Consider the following 24,379-nt stretch of genomic DNA (forward strand, 5'->3'; position numbering starts at 1 on the left):
AGCCCTTGAATTGAATTGAGAGAGAGAGAGAGAGAACTCAAACCTGCTCGATGATCTGGCGGATGGTGTTGAGTCTCACTACTCCTGAGGATTTCTCTGAACCGGCATCTTTAGGCTCCGTTTCTGACGGTGGACAGAGACGAAGAGAGAGACGGACACAGAGAGACAGACACAGTGTTACTCATTCAATGAGTACTAGTGTGACTCAAAATCAGACAGACAAACTGACATACACACACAGACAGACACAAACGCACGCATCCACACACACACGTTTGTTTTACTATTGTCGTGGGGACCAAAAACTAACTTGAACTCCGGAATCCCTAAAGGCTCACACACATCGCACCGAAAATGGATCTAGCGTTTGTCTGCCGATCGTTCATCGCAAAGTGTTTTAGGGACCACCTGCTGTAGCCGTCTGACTGCCAGCATTTTTCATGCGATTCTAAATGTAAATGTGGTGCGCACTCGGTTTTGAAAATTATGTTCAGAGGTGCTAAGTTATTGGTGTGTATGAGCCCAAACTCCTAACCCTAACCCCTAACCCTAATTCTAACCATTACCCCTAAGCCTAAAATAAGTGTCCCCGCTTGTCTGAATTGTACTTGTTTTTACTATCCTTCCGAAAACACACACACGCCACCACACACACACACACACACACACACTGTGTGAGGTCCTTACTGGCAATGATGAACAGGTCAGGCAGCTCGTTAGCAAGCTTGTCGTTGGCTGCATCAGCTATAGGTCCAAACAGAACCACAGGACGTCTGAAACCAGCTACAGTATAGTATATTAGAGAGAGAGAGAGAGAGAGAAAACAAAGAACAACACAAAGAGTTATCTATCCAAAACAGAGATGTGTGGATAAATCACTATAACACCCTATAACAAAGAACAAACAGCAAAAATATATAAATTAGAAATCTTGTAATCAACTATTTGGAGACACTGGATTCTCCAATTACACTGAATGAACTACAGGAAAAAATTACAAACCCTCCAACCCAAAAAGGCCTTTTTTAAAAGTTTTCAATAAAATGAAAGTGAGCAATTGTAATCTGAATAAAGGCCAAAACTGAAATTTAAACCAATCACTGTCGGTTGTGATACAGCCAACCTAAGTAAGAGATACATTTGACGATAGAATTCTCCCCCTACCCTCCTTCTAGGCAAGTCTATTGTCCAGCTACCTGCTAATAGCCATAATGGCGCTGTACAACGTGACCGTGTGTGTTTTGAAAGAGCATTTTCCAGTAAGCAACTATTTGTTTCCCTTCATTAGACAACTTTGTTCCAACATTTCTGTAATTCAGTGATATTTATTCCCAAAGTAATTTGAAAGAGTATTTTTATCATTATTTTATTAACGAAAGCATAAAGATGCCATTATTAGTTACATTATTTTAGTTTGAACGTGCAGACTGGCACTAATAACAGCAGGAACGTTTCCCTAGTCAGCGCCATTATTAGTGCAATGCCCCTTAAAGTGTTGCTCTGTGCTACCCAGTGTGGCGGGGTGGTCCACCCCCTCCCCTTCCTCCTCCTTCCTCCTCCCTTCCCCATGGGCTAACTCTGTCTTCTATGCGTGGCTCTGCGGCACATCCCGTACCCCCTGCCCTCGTGCCTTGAACCTCGCACGCTTTCAGTGGATATAGCTGGATAACTGCAAGGAAATCCCATTGTGCCCCACTCAGGAGCCATGACCAATATATATTGTCCTGCTAATGACAGGGTTAATAATAGATCTGTGAGAATATCCAACGGGCTTTTATATCATTCTAAATTAATAATAATACTAATAATAATAATAACTTGTTAAAAAATAACAATATTTCGGAGATGATTTTGTTTTCAAATAATATATAATGAGAGAGAAAAATACCATTCTTGAACATGGGGCGAGACATTGTTACTAATTTGTAAATAAAGCCAGTTTGTTATTTATAATGATTTATTTCTGTTTTTATAGGGAGAGAAACCAAAGATCTACAGTCATCTCATGGGTCTCCCAGTCGAGGCCAGCACAGGTATTGAACCAGCATCTGTAGAAACACAGCCTGCACTGTTATGAAGTGTCTTAGACCGTTGCGCCACTCAGGCGCTGTACAACATGACGGGTCAGGAGTGGCCTACAACCAAAATAATCCTAACAAAATAAAATAATAAAAACCCCAGTGTAACAACAGTTTTAGTAAGTAATACTGAAGTCGTGCACAATTATCAGTTTCTATTGAGGTTTATGTGGCCCATTCATTGTCAGTTAGAGACACAGTAATACCCAAAAGCATATACAGTGCTCTAACTCCCCCTTGTGGTGGTCTGGAGCAATGAAGTGGTGACGCAGGGTACCATACTAAACCACAAATTACCTCTAAGTCCCACAGCATACTCATAAACTTTTATTGGACCAACCACTGTACAACCTCAAAACAACATGACTATTAGTGGGTCTATCATGCACAACGTTAGGGGGTATAAAAGTGTGTGGCTAGAGGGGCCAACAGTGTCTGATAGGTGAAACAATAGACCAGGCCCATTAAAGTTATGTCTCAGTCCTGTCTCAGTCCTGTCTCAGTCCTGTCTCAGTCCTGTCTCAGTCCTGTCTCAGTCCTGTCTCAGTCCTGTCAGCCATAGAACACCATTGTTTCTGTTTTGTCTGCTTGACTGAAACAACAGCAGAGAAAGAGCAACTGCTTTAATACATCCCTGTCCTTCGTTTCATAGATACACTCCTCCTCCTCTTCCTCCTGTTCTACCCTTCTGTCCAGTTATCTCCTTCTAATGTCACTTTCCATTCTTCTGTAACCTTGTCTTTCTCCTCTTTGGCGTTCCCTTCCTCTCTCCCTTCCATCTCCTCCTGTCAACTTTCTCTCGCCATCTTCCTTTTCCCCCTTCCTGTATCCTCTCCAGAACGGCGTAGCTCCTGTCTGACCCATTGACATGCCCTCTCTCCCCTGTGGTGTGTATTTCCTGTGTTTAGCGTGACAACCATCTTTCTCTCACTGTTCCCTCCCACCCCACACTCCCTCCCACCCCTTCCTGTGTGTGTGTTGTTTCCTGTCTGTTTCCCAATGCAGGCCTGCCTTTCAACTTCCCCCTCTCCTCTCCTTAATGATATACTTCTCCTCAACTTCCCCCTCTCCTCACCTTAATGATATACTTCTCCTCAACTTCCCCCTCAATGATATACTTCTCCTCAACTTCCCCCTCTCCTCACCTCAATGATATACTTCTCCTCACCTTCCCCCTCTCCTCTCCTTAATGATATACTTCTCCTCAACTTCCCCCTCTCCTCACCTCAATGATATACTTCTCCTCAACTTCCCCCTCAATGATATACTTCTCCTCAACTTCCCCCTCTCCTCTCCTCAATGATATACTTACCCTCAACCTCTCTCGCTCTTCTCCCCCTCTTTCCCTCACTTCTCTCCTCTTCTCTCCTCCCTGTGTCTTCTCCCTCCATCTCATCTCCCCCTCTCCTCTCCTCTCCTCTCCTCTCCTCTCCTCCTCTCCTCTCCTCTCCTCTCCTCTCCTCTCCTCTCCTCTCCTCTCCTCTCCTCTCCTCTCCTCTCCTCTCCTCTCCTCTCCTCTCCTCTCCTCTCCTCTCCTCTACCTCTCCTCTTCCTCTCCTCTCCTCTCCTCTCCTCTACCAACTCTTATTTCTTGTGTCGTTTCCCTAGAATGTCAGACCAACCCTCTCGGAGCACGACTCTCTCGTACGCGGGGAAGCGTGTGGCGACGGGCGTAGCGCTGACGTCCTCTCTGCTCTTCCTCAGCTCCTTTCTCTTGGCTGCCCTTTGACCCCTCAGACGCCAGAAGTCAGCCCGGTCCGTCCCAGCGGCCTTATGGGAGTTCTGGACGCTCGCCATCTGGTCAGCCCTGGGAGGGAGGGAGGGAGGGAGGGAGGGAGAGGGAGGGGGAAAGAGAGAGAGACCGACAGACAAAGAGAGAGTATGACCATATTAGAGACACATATTTCCCTCAGATTACACAGATCCACAAAGAACTTGAAAACAAATCCAATTTTGATAAACTCCCATATCTACTGGGTGAATTACCACAGTGTTACATTACAGCAGCAAGATTTGTGACCTGTTGCCACGAGAAAAGGTCAACCAGTGAAGAACAAACACCATTGTAAATACAACCCATATTCATATTTATTTATTTTCTCTTTTGTACTTTAACCATTTGCATCATTACAACACTGTATATAGACATAATATGACATTTGAAATGGCTCTACTCTTTTTAAACTTTCGTGAGTGTAATGTTTATTGTTCATTTGTTATTGTTTATTTCACTTTTGTTTATTATCCATTTGACTTGCTTTGGCAATGTTAACATCTGTTACCCATGACAATAAAGCCCCTTGAATTGAACTGAGAGAGAGAGGGCATGAAAGAGACAGGGAGAGAGTTTGAGACATTCGGTGAGACGGGGCAGAACAGAACAGAAAGTGATGAGAGGTGAGGAGTGGTCAAGAGAAAGAAATTGTGAGGGAAGAGGGGATGAGGAGACAGGATGATGAGAGGGAGAGAAGGAGGGAAGAGAGGAATGAGGAGACAGGATGATGAGAGGGGGAGGAGAGAAGGAGGGGATGAGGAGACAGGATGGTGAGAGGGAGAGAAGGAGGGGATGAGGAGACAGGATGGTGAGAGGGAGAGAAGGAGGGGATGAGGAGACAGGATGGTGAGAGGGAGAGAAGGAGGGGATGAGGAGACAGGATGGTGAGAGGGAGAGAAGGAGGGGATGAGGAGACATGATGATGAGAGGGAGAGAAGGAGGGGATGAGGAGACAGGATGATGAGAGGGGGAGAAGGAGGGAAGAGGGGGATGATGAAAAGGAGGGAAGAGGGGGATGAGGAGACAGGATGATGAGAGGGAGAGAAGGAGGGGATGAGGAGACAGGATGATGAGAGGGAGAGAAGGAGGGGATGAGGAGACAGGATGATGAGAGGGAGAGAAGGAGGGAAGAGGGGATGAGGAGACAGGATGGTGAGAGGGAGAGAAGGAGGGAAGAGGGGGATGAGGAGACAGGATGATGAGAGGGAGAGAAGGAGAGAAGAGGGGGATGAGGAGACAGGATGGTGAGAGGGAGAGAAGGAGGGAAGAGGGGGGATGAGGAGACAGGATGGTGAGAGGGAGAGAAGGAGAGGAGAGGGGGGATGAGGAGACAGGATGGTGAGAGGGAGAGAAGGAGGGAAGAGGGGGGATGAGGAGACAGGATGGTGAGAGGGAGAGGGAAGTATGCTAGAGTTACAAGAGAGTAAGTTGGTGTGGGAGATGAAGACAGATGAACCAAGACAGGTGTGTTTACAATACAAAATAGATGTTTCAGTTTGTGTGTGTGTGTGTGTGTGTGTGTGTGTGTGTGTGTGTGTGTGTGTGTGTGTGTGTGTGTGTGTGTGTGTGTGTAGGGATCAAAGTTGAGAGACAGTGTGTGATCGAGGAGTCTGTAAGACAGAGAGAAGAGTGTCACAGATCCCTCCTGAACTGTCATCACGGACACCTGTCCCCTATTCCCACTGATTGTATGTGTATATCTGTGCCCTTCTGTTCACCTGTGATGCTGTTGATTATTGTTACAAGGTCCGTTGGTACTGTGAGGACCTGTGCTGTGTGTTTTGGGCTTTCGTGCCCTTGTGGATTGTGCAGATGATTACGGGTCTCGTCCAGTATGATATTCATTGTGAGCTTATGTTATTTATTTGAGGTGCTCATCTTTTGTTTGGGGTTAGTAGCTTGTGTTTTGTTACGTCTCTGTTTGGTCTTCGTCCCCGTGCCTCTACGCCGTAATTGAGGTACAGTTAAAAAAAACGATTCCTGCGTCTGTCTCCCGAATCTCTTCATACCAACGTGACAGAGAGAGATGGTACTGATGTGACTGAACACTCCCCTAACAGTCAACTGATGGCCAGGGAATCGTATCTGTCCTCGAAAAGTTACTATAGCAGGGCCAAATCCTGTCTTCAGAAACTCTCATTTAGTTTCCTCCTAGTCCATCTCACCTGCTCTAGTTAGGGGTGATTACCTGTTCATTATGGATGATGCCTTAGGGGTGATTACCTGTTCATTATGGATGATGCCTTAGGGATGATTACCTGTTCATTATGGATGATGCCTTAGGGGTGATTACCTGTTCATTATGGATGATGCCTTAGGGATGATTACCTGTTCATTATGGATGATGCCTTAGGGATGATTACCTGTTCATTATGGATGATGCCTTAGGGGTGATTACCTGTTCATTATGGATGATGCCTTAGGGATGATTACCTGTTCATTATGGATGATGCCTTAGGGGTGATTACCTGTTCATCGTGGATGATGCCTTAGGGGTGATTACCTGTTCATTATGGATGATGCCTTAGGGGTGATTACCTGTTCATCATGGATGATGCCTTAGGGATGATTACCTGTTCATTATGGATGATGCCTTAGGGATGATTACCTGTTCATTATGGATGATGCCTTAGGGGTGATTACCTGTTCATCATGGATGATGCCTTAGGGATGTTTACCTGTTCATCATGGATGATGCCTTAGGGATGATTACCTGTTCATTATGGATGATGCCTTAGGGATGATTACCTGTTCATTATGGATGATGCCTTAGGGATGATTACCTGTTCATTATGGATGATGCCTTCGGGATGATTACCTGCTCTTGTTGGGGATGATGCCCTTCTCTAGCAGCTGTTTGTCCTTGCCGGTGCGGATGGCCAGCCAGTTGCCCAGCTTGCCGTCGTAGAGGGTGTCCACCACCTTAAAGATCTCCCCTCTGGAGAAAGCCAGGCTCTGGGGGGCCTCCCGCTCATACTCAAAATGAGTCCTGATAAAGAAGGAGTCCCCACGACCCGACACCAGGATGTCATTGTAGACTGGAGAAAGGGAGGGGAGCAGAGAGAGAGGGAGGGAGAAAAATAGAGGGGGGGAGAGAGGGCGAGGAAAAGAGAAAGAGAGAGTGGGGAGAAAGAGAGAGGGGGGAGGGAGGGAGGGGATAAGGGAGGGAGGGCGAGGAAAAGAGAAAGAGAGAGAGAGTGGGGAGAAAGAGAGAGGGGGGAGGGAGGGAGGGCGAGGAAAAGAGAAAGAGAGAGAGATCAGGCTTCACTCCCTGATTCCCTCCCTGCTCATACTACTGACTGTAGACCAGTGGCAGATGAGGCTGCTGAGGGGAGAAGGGCTTGTAATATTGTCTGAAATGGTGTCCATGGAATGTTTGATATACTACTCTATTTATTCCATTCTAACCATTACTATGAGCCCGTCCTCCGATCTAAAGTACCACCAGCCACCACTGATCAATGGTCACCAACCACTCGTCCTGGAGAGCTACAGCTTGTACAGGCTTTTGGTCCAGCCCAGCACTAATTTACGAGCACAATCTGTAGCTTTCAACGACCAGGCATAATGAACGTCAACAGGAACAAGTGGCTCTTTTACAACCCATGTTCTATGTACCCATTCAGTCTACAGATCACACTGGTAGACCTGTACCCCAGAGGCACTATCTCACACCATGGAAAGATGTGTGTGTGTGTGTGTGTGTGTGTGTGTGTGAGTGAGTGAGAGACGCGCAGCGCACTGACACAGTTATTACAGACACAGCACACTGACACAGTTATTACAGACACAGCACACTGACACAGTTATTACAGACACACTGACACAGTTATTACATACACACTGACACAGTTATTGCAGACACACTGACACAGTTATTGCAGACACACTGACACAGTTATTATAGACGCACAGCACACTGACACAGTTATTGCAGACACACTGACACAGTTATTATAGACACACAGCACACTGACACAGTTATTACAGACACACTGACACAGTTATTATCGATACACAGCACACTGACACAGTTATTACAGACACACAGCACACTGACACAGTTATTACAGACACACAGCACACTGACACAGTTATTACAGACACACAGCACACTGACACAGTTATTACAGACACACAGCACACTGACACAGTTATTACAGACACACAGCACACCGACACAGTTATACAGACACACAGCACACACAGCACACTGACACAGCACACTATCACAGCACACTGACACAGCACACTGACACATATACAGACAGTCTACAAGTTACATGTCACAATTCAGGGCAAAGGGTTTATGAGGCAATGTTCTCATTCAGTGACTTGTGTGCCCCTCTGTATGTATGTGTGTGTGTGTGTGTGTGTGTGTGTGTGTGTGTGTGTGTGTGTGTGTGTGTGTGTGTGTGTGTGTGTGTGTAATGAGTAGAGAGGAGCATGGAGAGGACAGTATGAACCACTGCTCAGGGGGTTATTCCACTGTTCACTTGAATCCTCTCTTATCCTACATAAAGCACCGATTCAACTAGACCTTCTCCCTTCCTGTCAAGCTGTTCCACATTGTTTATTTGAAACTCAGCCTAAATGTCTCATCAGGAAAACTATAATTTAATGAAAGCAAACATTTAGTGAACGCAAACGTATCTCCCAGGTAAAGTAGGAAAAATCCAAGTATTTTTCTACTGCAATGAAATCCCATTATGTGGATAACTCTAGTGAATACTGAAGGGCAACCAAGAACAAAATGTCTAGAACCCTCTGGGGTTGGATATATATTGGAACCTAAAACCCTAGGAAAGCCCATGGGACACAGCGAAACATGATGAAAACTCTAGAACGCTCTAGAACACTGACATGCCCTGTAAGACTCTAGAACACTGCTGTGTAAGACTCTAGAACACTGACATGCCCTGTAAGACTCTAGAACACTGCTGTGTAAGACTCTAGAACACTGCTGTGTAAGACTCTAGAACACCGTGAAACAGAATGTTGAAGTGTGTAAAGCCTCACCATCAGGTTTACTCTGGGCCAGTATGGTGACATCCTCTCCTTTAGGAATCTCCAGCAGACAGAGAACAGCCTCCTCTCTCACTATGCCTCGGAACTCTACCTTATTCACCTGCGCACACACACACACACACACACACACACACACACACACACACACACACACACACACACACACACACACACACACACACACACACACACACACACACACACACACACACACACACACACACACACACACACACACACACACACACACACACACACACACACACACACACACAGGGAAACGAAGGGTTGTTTAACTGACTAGATTCCACAACAGATCTTTCAGAAAGTCTGTGTTCACTTTCACAGATGTTTGCTTTGCTTTTGGTTTTACAAGTTTTGTGTTGAATTCAGACGGTCAAGGTCGTTCACAGTTCCAAAGGTCAAAGGTCGTTACCTTTATGATCTGGTCTCCAGTGCGTAGGCCCTCCTCCTCGGCAGGACTGCCCTCCTGGATGCCAGCGATGAAGATGCCCACATCGTTGCCCCCCGCCAGCCTCAGACCCACACTGTCCCCCTTCTGGAAACTCACCATCACCGTGTTAGCCCTGAATGGATGGCAAGATTACAAGTGGTTCCTGCAGGATCAGCTCAGTAGGTGAGATACAAACATAAACACACTGCAACAAACACTCAAACTGGACAGGTTTTTATCTCCATCTCTTCATTCAAAGTCTTAATCATGGACACTCATACTGACAGTTGTGGCTGCTTTACGTGATGTATTGTTGTCTTCTTGCCCTTTGTGCTGTTGTCTGTGCCTAGTAATGGTTGTATCATGTTCTGTGCTGCTACCATGTTGTGCTGCAGCCATGTGGTGTTGCTACCATGCTGTGTTGTCATGTGATGTTGCTACCATGCTGTGTTGCTGCAATGCTGTGTTGTCATGTGTTGCTGCCATGCTGTGTTGTCATGTGTTGCTGCTATGTTGTGTTGTCATGTGTTGCTGCCATGTTGTGTTGTCATGTGTTGCTGCCATGTTGTGTTGTCATGTGTTGCTGCTATGTTGTGTTGTCATGTGTTGCTGCCATGTTGTGTTGTCATGTGTTGCTACCATGCTGTGTTGTCATGTGTTGCTACCATGCTGTGTTGTCATGTGGTGTTGCTACCATGCTGTGTTGCTGCCATGCTGTGTTGTCATGTGTTGCTGCTATGTTGTGTTGTCATGTGTTGCTGCCATGTTGTGTTGTCATGTGTTGCTGCCATGTTGTGTTGTCATGTGTTGCTGCTATGTTGTGTTGTCATGTGTTGCTGCTATGTTGTGTTGTCATGTGTTGCTGCTATGTTGTGTTGTCATGTGTTGCTGCTATGTTGTGTTGCTACCATGCTGTGTTGTCATGTGTTGCTACCATGCTGTGTTGTCATGTGTTGCTACCATGCTGTGTTGTCATGTGTTGCTACCATGCTGTGTTGTCATGTGTTGCTACCATGCTGTGTTGTCATGTGTTGCTACCATGCTGTGTTGTCATGTGTTCCTGCCATGTTGTGTTGTCATGTGTTCCTGCCATGCTGTGTTGTCATGTGGTGTTGCTACCATGCTGTGTTGCTGCCATGCTGTGTTGTCATGTGTTGCTACCATGCTGTGTTGTCATGTGTTCCTGCCATGTTGTGTTGTCATGTGTTGCTACCATGCTGTGTTGTCATGTGGGGTTGTTACCATGCTGTGTTGCTGCCATGCTGTGTTGTCATGTGTTGCTGCTATGTTGTGTTGTCATGTGTTGCTGCCATGTTGTGTTGTCATGTGTTGCTGCCATGTTGTGTTGTCATGTGTTGCTACCATGTTGTGTTGTCATGTGTTGCTACCATGTTGTGTTGTCATGTGTTGCTGCTATGTTGTGTTGTCATGTGTTGCTGCTATGTTGTGTTGTCATGTGTTGCTGCCATGTTGTGTTGTCATGTGTTGCTGCCATGTTGTGTTGTCATGTGTTGCTGCCATGTTGTGTTGTCATGTGTTGCTGCTATGTTGTGTTGCTGCCATGCTGTGTTGTCATGTGTTGCTGCTATGTTGTGTTGCTGTCTTAGTTCTCTATATGTAGTGTTGTGTTGTCTCTCTTGTCGTGATGTGTGTTTTGTCCAACATCTTTTATTTGATCCCAGCCGCAGGAGGCCTTTTGGTAGGCCGTCATTGTAAATAATAATTTGTTCTTAACTGGCTTGCCAAGTTATTAAATAATAAATAAATAAAAATCATTGAGTAAATCAAGTTGAAGGCCGACTGGAGTATTTCTGGCTGCCATGAGCAACGGAACTATCATTATAACTTCTTCTGTGCATGGTTTTTAAATAATCGGTTTAAGGACATAAACTCAGCATAAAAAGGACAACAAGCTCAGTCCGATGATGCGGTGACACGGCCCCAGACCATGACGGACCCTCCACCTCCAAATCGATCCCGCTCCAGAGTACAAGCCTCGGTGTAACGCAGCGACGGTGGATTTGTGCCCATAGGCGACGTTGTTGCCAGTGATGTCTGGTGAGGACCTGCCTTACGTATCTCAGAGCATCGTAGCACCATTAGGTGTAAAAACTTTACTTATCCAGTTTCGGCCCACTTCTTGGAGGCAGGCCACTCGATTTAGTCTCTGCGTTATATTGGCATCGAACATGTCACCCTCCCTAGGAGAGGGGGTGACCTTGATAATTTATTGTGAAAACGAGAGGCTGCCTGGATCTTTAATTTAAAGACCCTTGCGCCCTTCGGTCTCAACGTAGACTGATCTGAAGCCATTCTTGTGATTATTGTGACTTTGCCATTGTAATTGTTTTGTAAGCTTGTATAGTCAAATGAATCTATGATCGTATGCTATCCATTTGTTGTTTGTATGCTGTTCTTTGTATGACATTTTAATATTTGATTATTAACCAATGATATTAGGCCACTCTTGGCCATGATTACAGACACCTGTGTCTTTTGACACTATATAAACGAGTCATGCCGCAGTGTTTGTGATTATACCCTGATGAAGACAGCTTGGCTGTCGAAACGTTGGTATCTGAGCTCCTAGAGTGTGTGGCTCTCTTTTATTTTCAGAGGACCTGCCTTACAACAGGCCTACAAGCCTTCAGTCCAGCCTCTCTCAGCCTATTGCAGACAGTCTGAGCACTGATGGAGGGATTGCGCGTTCCTGGTGTAACCCGGGCAGTTGTTGTTACCACCTTGTACCTGTCCCACAGGTGTGGTGTTCGGATGTACCGATACTGTGCAGGTGTTGTTACATGTGGTCTGCCACTGCGAGGATGGTCAGCTGTCCGTCCTGTCTCCCTGTAGCACTGTCTTAGGCGTCTCACAGTACAGACATTGCAATTTATTACCCTGGCCACATCTGCAGTCCTCATGCCTCCTTGCAGCATGCCTAAGGCACGTTCACGCAGATGAGCAGGGACCCTGGGCATCTTTCTTTTGGTGTTTTTCAGAATCATTAGAAAGGCCTCTTTAGTGTCCTAAGTTTTCATAACTGTGACCTTAATTGCCTACCGTCTGTAAGCTGTTAGTGTCTTAACGACCGTTCCACAGGTGCATGTTCATTAATTGTCTATGGTTCATTGAACAAGCATGAGAAACAGTGTTTAAACCCTTTACAATGAAGACCTGTGAAGTTATTTGGATTTTTACGAATGATCTTTGAAAGACAGGATCCTGAAAATGGCTGTTTCTTTTTTTTTGCCGAGTTTAAATCTGATGTGTTAGAAGCAAATATTGGTACCATGACGGTCTTAAGAATTAGTACTTATTTAAACGAAGATTGACAACAAAGATGTTAACTGACTTGGCTAGTTAAATAAAGGTTCAGTCAAATTAAAAGACTAGAGAAATAGTATCACTCCTTTCTTTCTCCTGCCCCTCTTCCTCTGACTCTTCCTCTTCCATATGTAACCTTTACTAAACAGTCAGGTCAGGGTTTCTTATAAAGCAGTATAACTCTGGGCTGTGATCTTACTCACCCGTAGAGCTCTTCCTCCTCTGGGCTGGGGCGTAGCAGAATCTTAGGAGTGGTCTTTGCTGACGCTGGAAAACAACAAACACATATGCATTAACACATTGAAACAAATAGTGATGGGTGAGTTCTCATCAATGACTCGTTGGCGACATACTCATCCACTGAAGGACAATGTCAGGTTGTAAAGCAGTAGTCTAAAAATCTGGGTACTAATGCTATAAGATTACATTTAAACAGGACCTAGGTAGGATTTGAGGCCACTTGTTCTTGATGCATTGCAATGTGGGTAACATATGCATTGTGGGTACCTGGTGGTTCGTCGAGGCGTGGCGGACCCTCTGATTCCAGGGTGGCAGGGCCCGGGGAGGGGGGGTCCTGTAGCGGGGGAACCCTGAAAGGTGAGGCCATGGCAGACATCTTGGCTACCCTTGGAGAGTCTTCCAGGCTGGTTAGTGGTCTGGGTGGGAAGGACACACTGGACAGGTTGGACACAGGAACAATACTGGAACAATACCTCTACCTGACCAACAGTATACTGGAACAATACTGGAACAGTATCTCTACCTGACCTATACTGGAACAATACTGGAACAATACCTCTACCTGACCAACAGTATACTGGAACAATACTGGAACAGTATCTCTACCTGACCTATACTGGAACAATACTGGAACAATACTGGAACAATACTTCTACCTGACCAACAGTATACTGGAACAATACTGGAATAATACCTCTACCTGACCAACAGTATACTGGAACAATACTGGAACAGTACCTTTACCTGACCAACAGTATACTGGAACAATACTGGAACAGTACCTTTACCTGACCAACAGTATACTGGAACAATACTGGAACAGTACCTCTATCTGTCCTATACTGGAACAATACTGGAACAGTACCTTTACCTGACCAACAGTATACTGGAACAATACTGGAACAGTACCTCTATCTGTCCTATACTGGAACAATACTGGAACAGTACCTTTACCTGACCAACAGTATACTGGAACAATACTGGAACAGTACCTCTATCTGTCCTATACTGGAACAATACTGGAACAGTACCTTTACCTGACCAACAGTATACTGGAACAATACTGGAACAGTACCTCTATCTGTCCTATACTGGAACAATACTGGAACAGTACCTTTACCTGACCAACAGTATACTGGAACAATACTGGAACAGTACCTCTATCTGTCCTATACTGGAACAATACTGGAACAGTACATTTACCTGACTAACAGTATACTGGAACAATACTGAAACAGTACCTTTACCTGTCCTATACTGGAACAATACCTCTACCTGACCAACAGTATACTGGAACAATTTTTCAGTTTTTGATTTGTTAAAAAAGTTTGAAATATCCAATAAATGTCGTTCCACTTCATGATTGTGTCCCACTTGTTGTTGACAAAAAAATACAGTTTTATATCTTTATGTTTGAAGCCTGAAATGTGGCAAAAGGTCGCAAAGTTCAAGGGGGCCGAATACTTTCGCAAGGCACTGTATACATTGTATATACAGTGTATATTGTAGCTCACCTCCTGTAACTAATCTCACATATTTCCATTCATCCATCCATCCATTCAGTCATCCATCCATCCACTCAGTCATCCATCATCTATCTATCCATCCATCCACTCCCTCCACATCATTTATCTATCCATCCATCCACTCCCTCCACTCAGTCATCCATCATCTATCTCATCATCTCATCTACAAGACCCTGCTAGGTAAAGTCCCCCCTTATCTCAGCTCGCTGGTCACCATAGCATCTCCCACCTGTAGCACACGCTCCAGCAGGTATATCTCTCTAGTCACCCCCAAAACCAATTCTTTCTTTGGCCGCCTCTCCTTCCAGTTCTCTGCTGCCAATGACTGGAACGAACTACAAAAATCTCTGAAACTGGAAACACTTATCTCCCTCACTAGCTTTAAGCACCAACTGTCAGAGCAGCTCACAGATTACTGCACCTGTACATAGCCCACCTATAATTTAGCCCAAACAACTACCTCTTTCCCAACTGTATTTAATTTTAATTTATTTATTTATTTTGCTCCTTTGCACCCCATTATTTTTTTATTTCTACTTTGCACATTCTTCCATTGCAAAACTACCATTCCAGTATTTTACTTGCTATATTGTATTTACTTTGCCATCTTGGCCTTTTTTGCCTTTACCTCCCTTCTCACCTCATTTGCTCACATTGTATATAGACTTGTTTATACTGCATTGTTGACTGTATGTTTGTTTTTACTCCATGTGTAACTCTGTGTCGTTTTATCTGTCGAACTGCTTTGCTTTATCTTGGCCAGGTCGCAATTGTAAATGAGAACTTGTTCTCAACTTGCCTACCTGGTTAAATAAAGGTAAATAAATAATAAATCTATCCATCCATCCACTCAGTCATCCATCATCTATCTATCCATCCATCCACTCAGTCATCCATCTATCCATCTATCCATCCATCCACTCAGTCATCCATCTATCCATCCATCCACTCAGTCATCCATCATCTATCTATCCATCCATCCATCCACTCAGTCATCCATCATCTATCTATCCATCCATCCACTCCCTCCACTCAGTCATCCATCATCTATCCATCCATCCACTCCCTCCACTCAATCATCCATCTATCCATCTATCCATCCATCCACTCAGTCATCCATCATCTATCTATCCATCCACTCCCTCCACTCAGTCATCCATCATCTATCTATCCATCCATCCATCCACTCAGTCATCCATCATCTATCTATCCATCCATCCACTCCCTCCACTCAGTCATCCATCATCTATCTATCCATCCATCCACTCCCTCCACTCAGTCATCCATCATCTATCTATCCATCCATCCACTCAGTCATCCATCATCTATCTATCCATCCATCCACTCCCTCCACTCAGTCATCCATCATCTATCTATCCATCCATCCACTCCCTCCACTCAGTCATCCATCATCTATCTATCCATCCATCCACTCCCTCCACTCAATCATCCATCATCTATCTATCCATCCATCCATCCACTCAGTCATCCATCATCTATCTATCCATCCATCCACTCCCTCCACTCAGTCATCCATCATCTATCTATCCATCCATCCACTCCCTCCACTCAGTCATCCATCATCTATCTATCCATCCATCCACTCAGTCATCCATCATCTATCTATCCATCCATCCACTCAGTCATCCATCATATATCTATCCATCCATCCACTCCCTCCACTCAGTCATCCATCATCCATCTATCCATCCATCCACTCAGTCATCCATCATCTATCTATCCATCCATCCACTCAGTCATCCATCATCTATCTATCCATCCATCCACTCAGTCATCCATCATCTATCTATCCATCCATCCACTCCCTCCACTGTCATCCATCATCTATCTATCCATCCATCCACTCAGTCATCCATCATCTATCTATCCATCCATCCACTCCCTCCACTCAGTCATCCATCATCTATCTATCCATCCATCCACTCAGTCATCCATCATCCATCTATCCATCCATCCACTCCCTCCACTCAGTCATCCATCATCTATCTATCCATCCATCCACTCCCTCCACTCAGTCATCCATCATCTATCTATCCATCCATCCACTCCCTCCACTCAGTCATCCATCATCTATCTATCCATCCATCCACTCAGTCATCCATCATCTATCTATCCATCCATCCACTCCCTCCACTCAGTCATCCATCATCCATCTATCCATCCATCCACTCCCTCCACTCAGTCATCCATCATCTATCTATCCATCCATCCACTCAGTCATCCATCATCTATCTATCCATCCATCCACTCAGTCATCCATCATCTATCTATCCATCCATCCACTCAGTCATCCATCATATATCTATCCATCCATCCACTCCCTCCACTCAGTCATCCATCATCCATCTATCCATCCATCCACTCAGTCATCCATCATCTATCTATCCATCCATCCACTCCCTCCACTCAGTCATCCATCATCCATCCATCCATCCATCCATCCACTCAGTCATCCATCATCTATCTATCCATCCATCCACTCCCTCCACTCAGTCATCCATCATCTATCTATCCATCCATCCACTCCCTCCACTCAGTCATCCATCATCTATCTATCCATCCATCCACTCCCTCCACTCAGTCATCCATCATCTATCTATCCATCCATCCACTCAGTCATCCATCATCTATCTATCCATCCATCCACTCCCTCCACTCAGTCATCCATCATCTATCTATCCATCCATCCACTCAGTCATCCATCATCCATCTATCCATCCATCCACTCCCTCCACTCAGTCATCCATCATCTATCTATCCATCCATCCACTCCCTCCACTCAGTCATCCATCATCTATCTATCCATCCATCCACTCAGTCATCCATCATCTATCTATCCATCCATCCACTCAGTCATCCATCATCTATCTATCCATCCATCCACTCCCTCCACTCAGTCATCCATCATCTATCTATCCATCCATCCACTCAGTCATCCATCATCCATCTATCCATCCATCCACTCCCTCCACTCAGTCATCCATCATCTATCTATCCATCCATCCACTCCCTCCACTCAGTCATCCATCATCTATCTATCCATCCATCCACTCAGTCATCCATCATCTATCTATCCATCCATTCACTCCCTCCACTCAGTCATCCATCATCCATCTATCCATCCATCCACTCCCTCCACTCAGTCATCCATCATCTATCTATCCATCCATCCACTCAGTCATCCATCATCTATCTATCCATCCATCCACTCCCTCCACTCAGTCATCCATCATCTATCTATCCATCCATCCACTCAGTCATCCATCATCTATCTATCCATCCATCCACTCAGTCATCCATCATCTATCTATCTATCTATCCATCCACTCCCTCCACTCAGTCATCCATCATCTATCTATCCATCCATCCACTCAGTCATCCATCATCTATCTATCCATCCATCCACTCAGTCATCTATCATCTATCTATCCATCCATCCACTCAGTCATCCATCATCTATCTATCCATCCATCCACTCCCTCCACTCAGTCATATCAGTCATTATTTATTACACAGTACAGTCACAACTTTCATAATATTTCTGACTGAGGTACACTGTTTCTGTGTTCCCCTCTTCTCATATCCATCTATTCCTCAACGGACAGGTTCAATTATCTATCTATTATAGAACTACTATACCTCCCTCCCTCCCACCTCCCTCCCTCCATCCTACCTGTGGTAGTCTCTCTCATTAGAGGAATGGGAGGAGAGGTCAGAGTGGCGAGATCTCCTGTCCTCCTGGGGAGAGTAGGAATGGTAGGACTCCATCTCTGAAATATCTGAGAGAAAGAGACAGAGGGAGAGGGAGAGTAAGAGAGAGAAAGAGAGAGAGAGGGGGGAGAAAGAAAGAGAGAGAGAGGGGGGGAGTGACAGGGAGAGGGAAAAAGATAGAGAGGAGAAAGAGAGAGAGGAGAGAGGGAGGAAGAGAGGGGGAGCGAGAGAGAGAAAGAAAGAGAGAGGGGGAGAGAGGGTGGAAGAGAGAGGGGGAGCGAGAGAGAGAGGGAGAAAAAGAGAGAAAGAAAGAGAGAGGGGGAGAGAGGGTGGAAGAGAGAGAGAGACAGAGTGAGTGAGAAACAGAGAGATTAGATATAAACATATCGTATTCAATGTGTTCACTTCACCAGGAAGAATTTGTACACCAGTGGAAACCTGATTGGTTGTCCCAAGAAGAAGGCCCATCACCAGTCCCCTAGCTGTGTTGGAATCAGATAGAGGTGGAGGAGTTACTGAATTTTGTGTTCTGCCTCTCTATACCATGTCCTGAGTGACTTCACACTGCATGCAGTTCTGTACTATACTGTACTATAGAAACTCTGAAGATCTGACAAAGTCATGATAAAATGGCTGACATACAGTATTTAGTATGAAATATGATACTATCCATGACTCATAACAATTGAAGAGGTTAGTCTCCAGATCAGTGTGGCTATACATTCTACAACTAGGTAGATCAGATTAAGATGAATCCAGATCAGTGTGGCTATGTATCCTACAACTAGATAGATCAGATTAAGATTAATTCCCTCTGATCTCTTTGCCAATGAGAAGCCTTTCATTTGTCTTTCATGGTTTTTACCTTCTCAAACTGTGGCTGTCCTAGATTTGGGAGAGGAGGAGGGATGAGGAGAGGAGAAGGGGATGTGTGTGCCTGCAGAAAAGCGGAGCCAGGTGCCAGAGAGAGAGAGAGAGAGAGAGAGAATGAGAGAGATAAATAGAGAGGGAGAGACCATGTGTAGATGGATACATCATATCTAGTGCCCTGAGTTGTTCCTTACCACGTAACACTAACCAGGAAAAACTCCAGGCTGTTCGTTATAACCCAAAACTCTAGCCCAGAGTTTTTCCTGGTCAAAACTCAAGGCACCAGACTATGCCCCATTGATCTAAGGCGTTGGCATTAGCTACAGTGTCGTAGTGTATTCAGTCTCACTCCATTACCAAATATATTTATTCACATCTCATTTTTGGCCAATTAAAAAGTGATTTGAGTGAATGTGATAGTGACCATGGCGATGTTTCCCTGGGACGGGCCATTAAATCTCTATTCATTACATTAGAGTTAGAATCATTCAGACAGACTGTAGCTGTAACGCAGTAGGGAAGAACAGTGGAGGGGAAAAAGTGATGACTGGTCCTCATCAGGGAGAAAGAGAGAGAGAACGGATGGGGAGGGAGATGAAAGAGGGAAAATGGAGGGAAAGAGAACATAAGAGCGAGAGAATGAAGGAGTGATAACATGAGAGAGAGAGAGAGAGAGAGAGAGAGAGAGAGAGAGAGAGAGAGAGAGAGAGGTGAGGGTGTTACTGTGAATGGTGGTGTTGCATCTGAAAGTGCATGATCCGGTTGCATTAACAGTCCTCATGAGCAGCTCCTGTAAAGTACTATTGACAGACAGCCCAACAGACAGACAGCCCAACAGACAGACAGACAGACAGACAGGCAGACAGCCTGACAGACAGCCCAACAGACAGACAGGCAGACAGCCCAACAGACAGACAGACAGACAGCCCAACAGACAGACAGACAGACAGCCCAACAGACAGACAGGCAGACAGCCCAACAGACAGACAGGCAGACAGCCTGACAGACAGCCCAACAGACAGACAGGCAGACAGCCCAACAGACAGCCCAACAGACAGACAGGCAGACAGCCTGACAGACAGACAGACAGGCAGACAGCCCAACAGACAGCCCAACAGACAGACAGGCAGACAGCCCAACAGACAGCCCAACAGACAGACAGGCAGACAGCCCAACAGACAGCCCAACAGACAGACATGCAGACAGCCTGACAGACAGCCCAACAGACAGCCTGACAGACAGCCCGACAGGCAGCCTGACAGACAGTCAGCCCAACAGACAGACCAACAAACAGCCTGACAGATAGACCGCCCAACAGACAGACAGCCCGACAGAGATGGCTAGACAGACAAAACAGACAGCTAGACAGACGGGCAGACAACTAGACAGACAGGAAAAGAGCTAGACAGACAGGCAGACAGTCCAACAGAAAGGAAGGAGGCTAGACAGACAAGTAGATGACAGGACAGACAGACAGGCAGACAGCCGGGCGGCTAAACATACAAACAGACAGCTAGAGAGCCTGACAGACCAACGACTAGACAGACGGCTAGACAATCAACCCAACAAACAGACAACCTGATAGACAGACAGATGGCTGGACAGACAGACAGACTGGCTGGCAGACAGACGACAGAAAGACAGTCTGACAGGCCTGGCAGACAGACGACAGAAAGACAGGCTGACAGACAGATGGATAGACACACAGGCAGATGGCTGGACAGGCAGGCAGACGGCTGGACAGAAAGACAGCTGGACAGACAGAAGGCTGGACAGATGGGCAAACAGACACAGATGGCTAGCTAGACAGACAGACAGACAAAGTCTGACAGACCGACCCGACAAACATCCCGACAGACATCCCGACAGACAGACGTGCCTCTCACAACAAAAAGTTGTGTATTTCTAGCAGGAGAGCCTCACGTAACAATAACTGGTAGGTATTAAAATAAGAGAGAGGTGAATGGGTTTATTGACGGGTGAATTGAAACATGGAAACATGAAATTAACATGTCAAAGCTTGTGCACTGTGGTTGGTTTAACTGGTGTGTTTGGTGTTTTGTACTGGACAGAGCGGTCTGGTTTAACTGGTGTGTTTGGTGTTTTGTATTGGACAGAGCGGTCTGGTTTAACTGGTGTGTTTGGTGTTTTGTACTGGACAGAGTGGTCTGGTTTAACTGGTGTGTTTGGTGTTTTGTACTGGACAGAGTGGTCTGGTTTAACTGGTGTGTTTGGTGTTTTGTATTGGACAGAGCGGTCTGGTTTAACTGGTGTGTTTGGTGTTTTGTATTGGACAGAGCGGTCTGGTTTAACTGGTGTGTTTGGTGTTTTGTATTGGACAGAGCGGTCTGGTTTAACTGGTGTGTTTGGTGTTTTGTATTGGACAGAGCGGTCTGGTTTAACTGGTGTGTTTGGTGATTTGTGCTGGACAGAGCGGTCTGGTTTAACTGGTGTGTTTGGTGTTTTGTACTGGACAGAGCGGTCTGGTTTAACTGGTGTGTTTGGTGATTTGTATTGGACAGAGCGGTCTGGTTTAACTGGTGTGTTTGGTGTTTTGTATTGGACAGAGCGGTCTGGTTTAACTGGTGTGTTTGGTGATTTGTACTGGACAGAGCGGTCTGGTTTAACTGGTGTGTTTGGTGATTTGTACTGGACAGAGCGGTCTGGTTTAACTGGTGTGTTTGGTGTTTTGTATTGGACAGAGCGGTCTGGTTTAACTGGTGTGTTTGGTGTTTTGTATTGGACAGAGCGGTCTGGTTGTCTCCTTTTGTCTAGACAGATAAATATTGGTTGCCCTTTTGTCATGGCAACAGGCCACAAATCTTTCTGCTGTGTTGGCACACTGCGGTATTTCGCCTAACAGATATGGGAGTTTATTCATGTTTAATTTGTTTTAAAATTCTTTGTGGATCTGTGTGAAATATGTGTCTCTAATATGGTAATTTGGCAGGAGGTTAGGAAGTGCAGCTCAGTTTCCACCTCATTTTGTGGGCAGTGTGAACATAGCCTGTTTTCTCTTGAGAGCCAGGTCTGCCTACGGCGGCCTTTCTCAATAGCAAGTCTAGGATAACTGAGTCTGTACATAGTCAAGGATTTTGTTAAGTTTGGGTCAGTCACAGTGGTCAGGTATTCTGTCACTGTGTACTCTCTGTTTAGGGCCAAATAGCATTCTAGTTTGCTCCAATTTGTGGTTGATTCTTTCCAGTGTCAAATAGTTATTTTTTTGTTTTCTCATGATTTGGTTGGGTCTAATTGTGTTGCTGTCCTGGGGCTCTGTGGGGTCTGTTTGTGTTTCTGTGTGAACAGTCCCAGAAATAGCTGGCTGAAGGGACTCTTCTCTAGGATCCTCTCTCTGTAAGTGAGGACTTTGTGGTGAAATGTGTGGGCATCTCTTCCATTTTGTGAATTATTGTTTGGTGAGCTGACCCCAGACCTCACAACCATAAAGGGCAATGGGTCTATAACTTATTCAAGTATTTTTAGTCAGATCCTATGTCAAGTTTTATGTTCCTTTTGATGGCGTAGAAGGCTAGACAGACGGCTAGACAATCAACCCAACAAACAGACCGTCGGCTAGCTAGACAGACGGCTAGACAATCAACCCAACAAACAGACTGACAAACAGACCGTCTGCTGGGTAGACAGTTCGACAGAAAGACAGGTTGACAGGTTGACAGGCAGCCTGACAGTGTTCCTGTTCTTCTCTGTTCAAATCTTCAACTGCCCTCCCATTTCCTGTCTTCAGCCTATAGGGGCCTTCAGCCACACACTACTTCCTGGTAATCGGCCTATCCGCGCTTGATATACTGTGACAGTTGACAGGCAGGGAAGTCAGGTCTGTTTTCCTGGGCTGGACTGGGATCAGTCTATCACTGGCCACAATGACAGGAACAGACCATGTATGATTAGCCCTGAATATAACACACTTTGTATGAAATGGTAATGTGATGCTGTACATTGAACAAACAATATACAGTAGGTTGAGACAAAAACACTGACACTAATTCACTCAAATCCGGTAGTATTCAACTCCTGTTAGACACGGAAGGAAGAATATGAATATGTTGTTGCTATGGTTATAATGATGCAGTAATCTTGCCTTGGTTTTTCATGCAACTCCAGTATTTGGAATTGAATAGTAGTCAAGTTACTACCCTTTCTCTAAGTTGTTGCAGGTTTTTACTAATGACAGAATATGATGTACTCAGTATTAAAGCAATTTCTTTTATTTTACCTTTATTTAACTCGGGAAGTCAGTTAAGAACAAATTCTTAATTTCAACTAGTCCAACGCTCTAACCACTAGGCTACCCTGCCGCCTCTATGGGAAGATTAACAATTCACTTTAAGTGGTACAAAGATAAGATGCATTTGTTCTGTATCTACTTTTAAGTACAATTAAATGTACAGTAAAATATTTGTAGTAAATGTAAAGTAAAAATAAAATATGCGTTCCATTGGCATTATTCAACCTATTGTACTTAATAAATCACACAGTACAAAATAGATAGTGATTAAAATACTTTATTAGTTTTAGGAAAGCGGTAAAAAAATTAAGTATAATAGCAAAAAGTAATTGCAAAGTGTAAAAGCTTGACAACTTGTAGTAGTGTAGCAGTGTTGTAGCATGGTTCATTTTTACAGCTTAAAGGCAACGTTACTGTAGTGTGAGTCTGTCTTGGGTGGACCTTCATCTAAAAGTATGACATTTAATCTGGAAGAGAGAAGACAAAAAGGATTTCTCTTTTGTAGGCTACGATTGAGGAAATCTCTTTTTGTGGTCAACACTGTATATTCTGTTTAACCTCCTAGTATGAGTTAGTAAAGTACTTAGGCTAGTAAATAGTGTACTTAGGCTAGTAAATAGTGTACTTAGGCTAGTAAATAGTGTACTTAGGCTAGTAAATAGTGTACTTAGGCTAGTAAATAGTGTACTTAGGCTAGTAAATAGTGTACTTAGGCTAGTAAATAGTGTACTTAGGCTAGTAAATAGTGTACTTAGGCTAGTAAATAGTGTACTTAGGCTAGTAAATAGTGTACTTAGGCTAGTAAATAGTGTACTTAGGCTAGTAAATAGTGTACTTAGGCTAGTAAATAGTGTACTTAGGCTAGTAAATAGTGTACTTAGGCTAGTAAATAGTGTACTTAGGCTAGTAAATAGTGTACTTAGGCTAGTAAATAGTGTACTTAGGCTAGTAAATAGTGTACTTAGGCTAGTAATGAACCACTTTAGGTGACTCTGTATGTCCTAGAAGTAAACTAAGATTGGACTGGATGACCTCTGTGACATGGCAGTGACAATACCTCATTTCGTGTCCCTTTTTATTTTTAACCCCTTAAAAGACAGATTTTTA

The 24,379-nt window shown here is 44.8% G+C and overlaps 1 protein-coding gene across 1 annotated transcript in view; it reads right to left on the reverse strand.

The window, feature by feature from the left end:
- LOC109894960 (tight junction protein ZO-2) overlaps positions 1 to 24,379 on the reverse strand; it is a 185,609-nt gene that overhangs the window by 13,025 nt on the left and 148,205 nt on the right. Inside the window, exons 8-16 of the mRNA XM_031829493.1 lie at positions 18,119 to 18,224; positions 13,166 to 13,314; positions 12,862 to 12,925; positions 9,317 to 9,467; positions 8,872 to 8,980; positions 6,671 to 6,890; positions 3,701 to 3,885; positions 688 to 783; positions 40 to 123 (exon numbers count right to left, since the gene is read on the reverse strand). Coding sequence (XP_031685353.1) covers positions 40 to 123; positions 688 to 783; positions 3,701 to 3,885; positions 6,671 to 6,890; positions 8,872 to 8,980; positions 9,317 to 9,467; positions 12,862 to 12,925; positions 13,166 to 13,314; positions 18,119 to 18,224 — 1,164 coding nt within the window. The remainder of the gene's footprint in view (positions 1 to 39; positions 124 to 687; positions 784 to 3,700; positions 3,886 to 6,670; positions 6,891 to 8,871; positions 8,981 to 9,316; positions 9,468 to 12,861; positions 12,926 to 13,165; positions 13,315 to 18,118; positions 18,225 to 24,379) is intronic.

This window comes from Oncorhynchus kisutch, linkage group LG8, assembly GCF_002021735.2.
Source record: "Oncorhynchus kisutch isolate 150728-3 linkage group LG8, Okis_V2, whole genome shotgun sequence".
Taxonomy (NCBI): domain Eukaryota; kingdom Metazoa; phylum Chordata; class Actinopteri; order Salmoniformes; family Salmonidae; genus Oncorhynchus; species Oncorhynchus kisutch.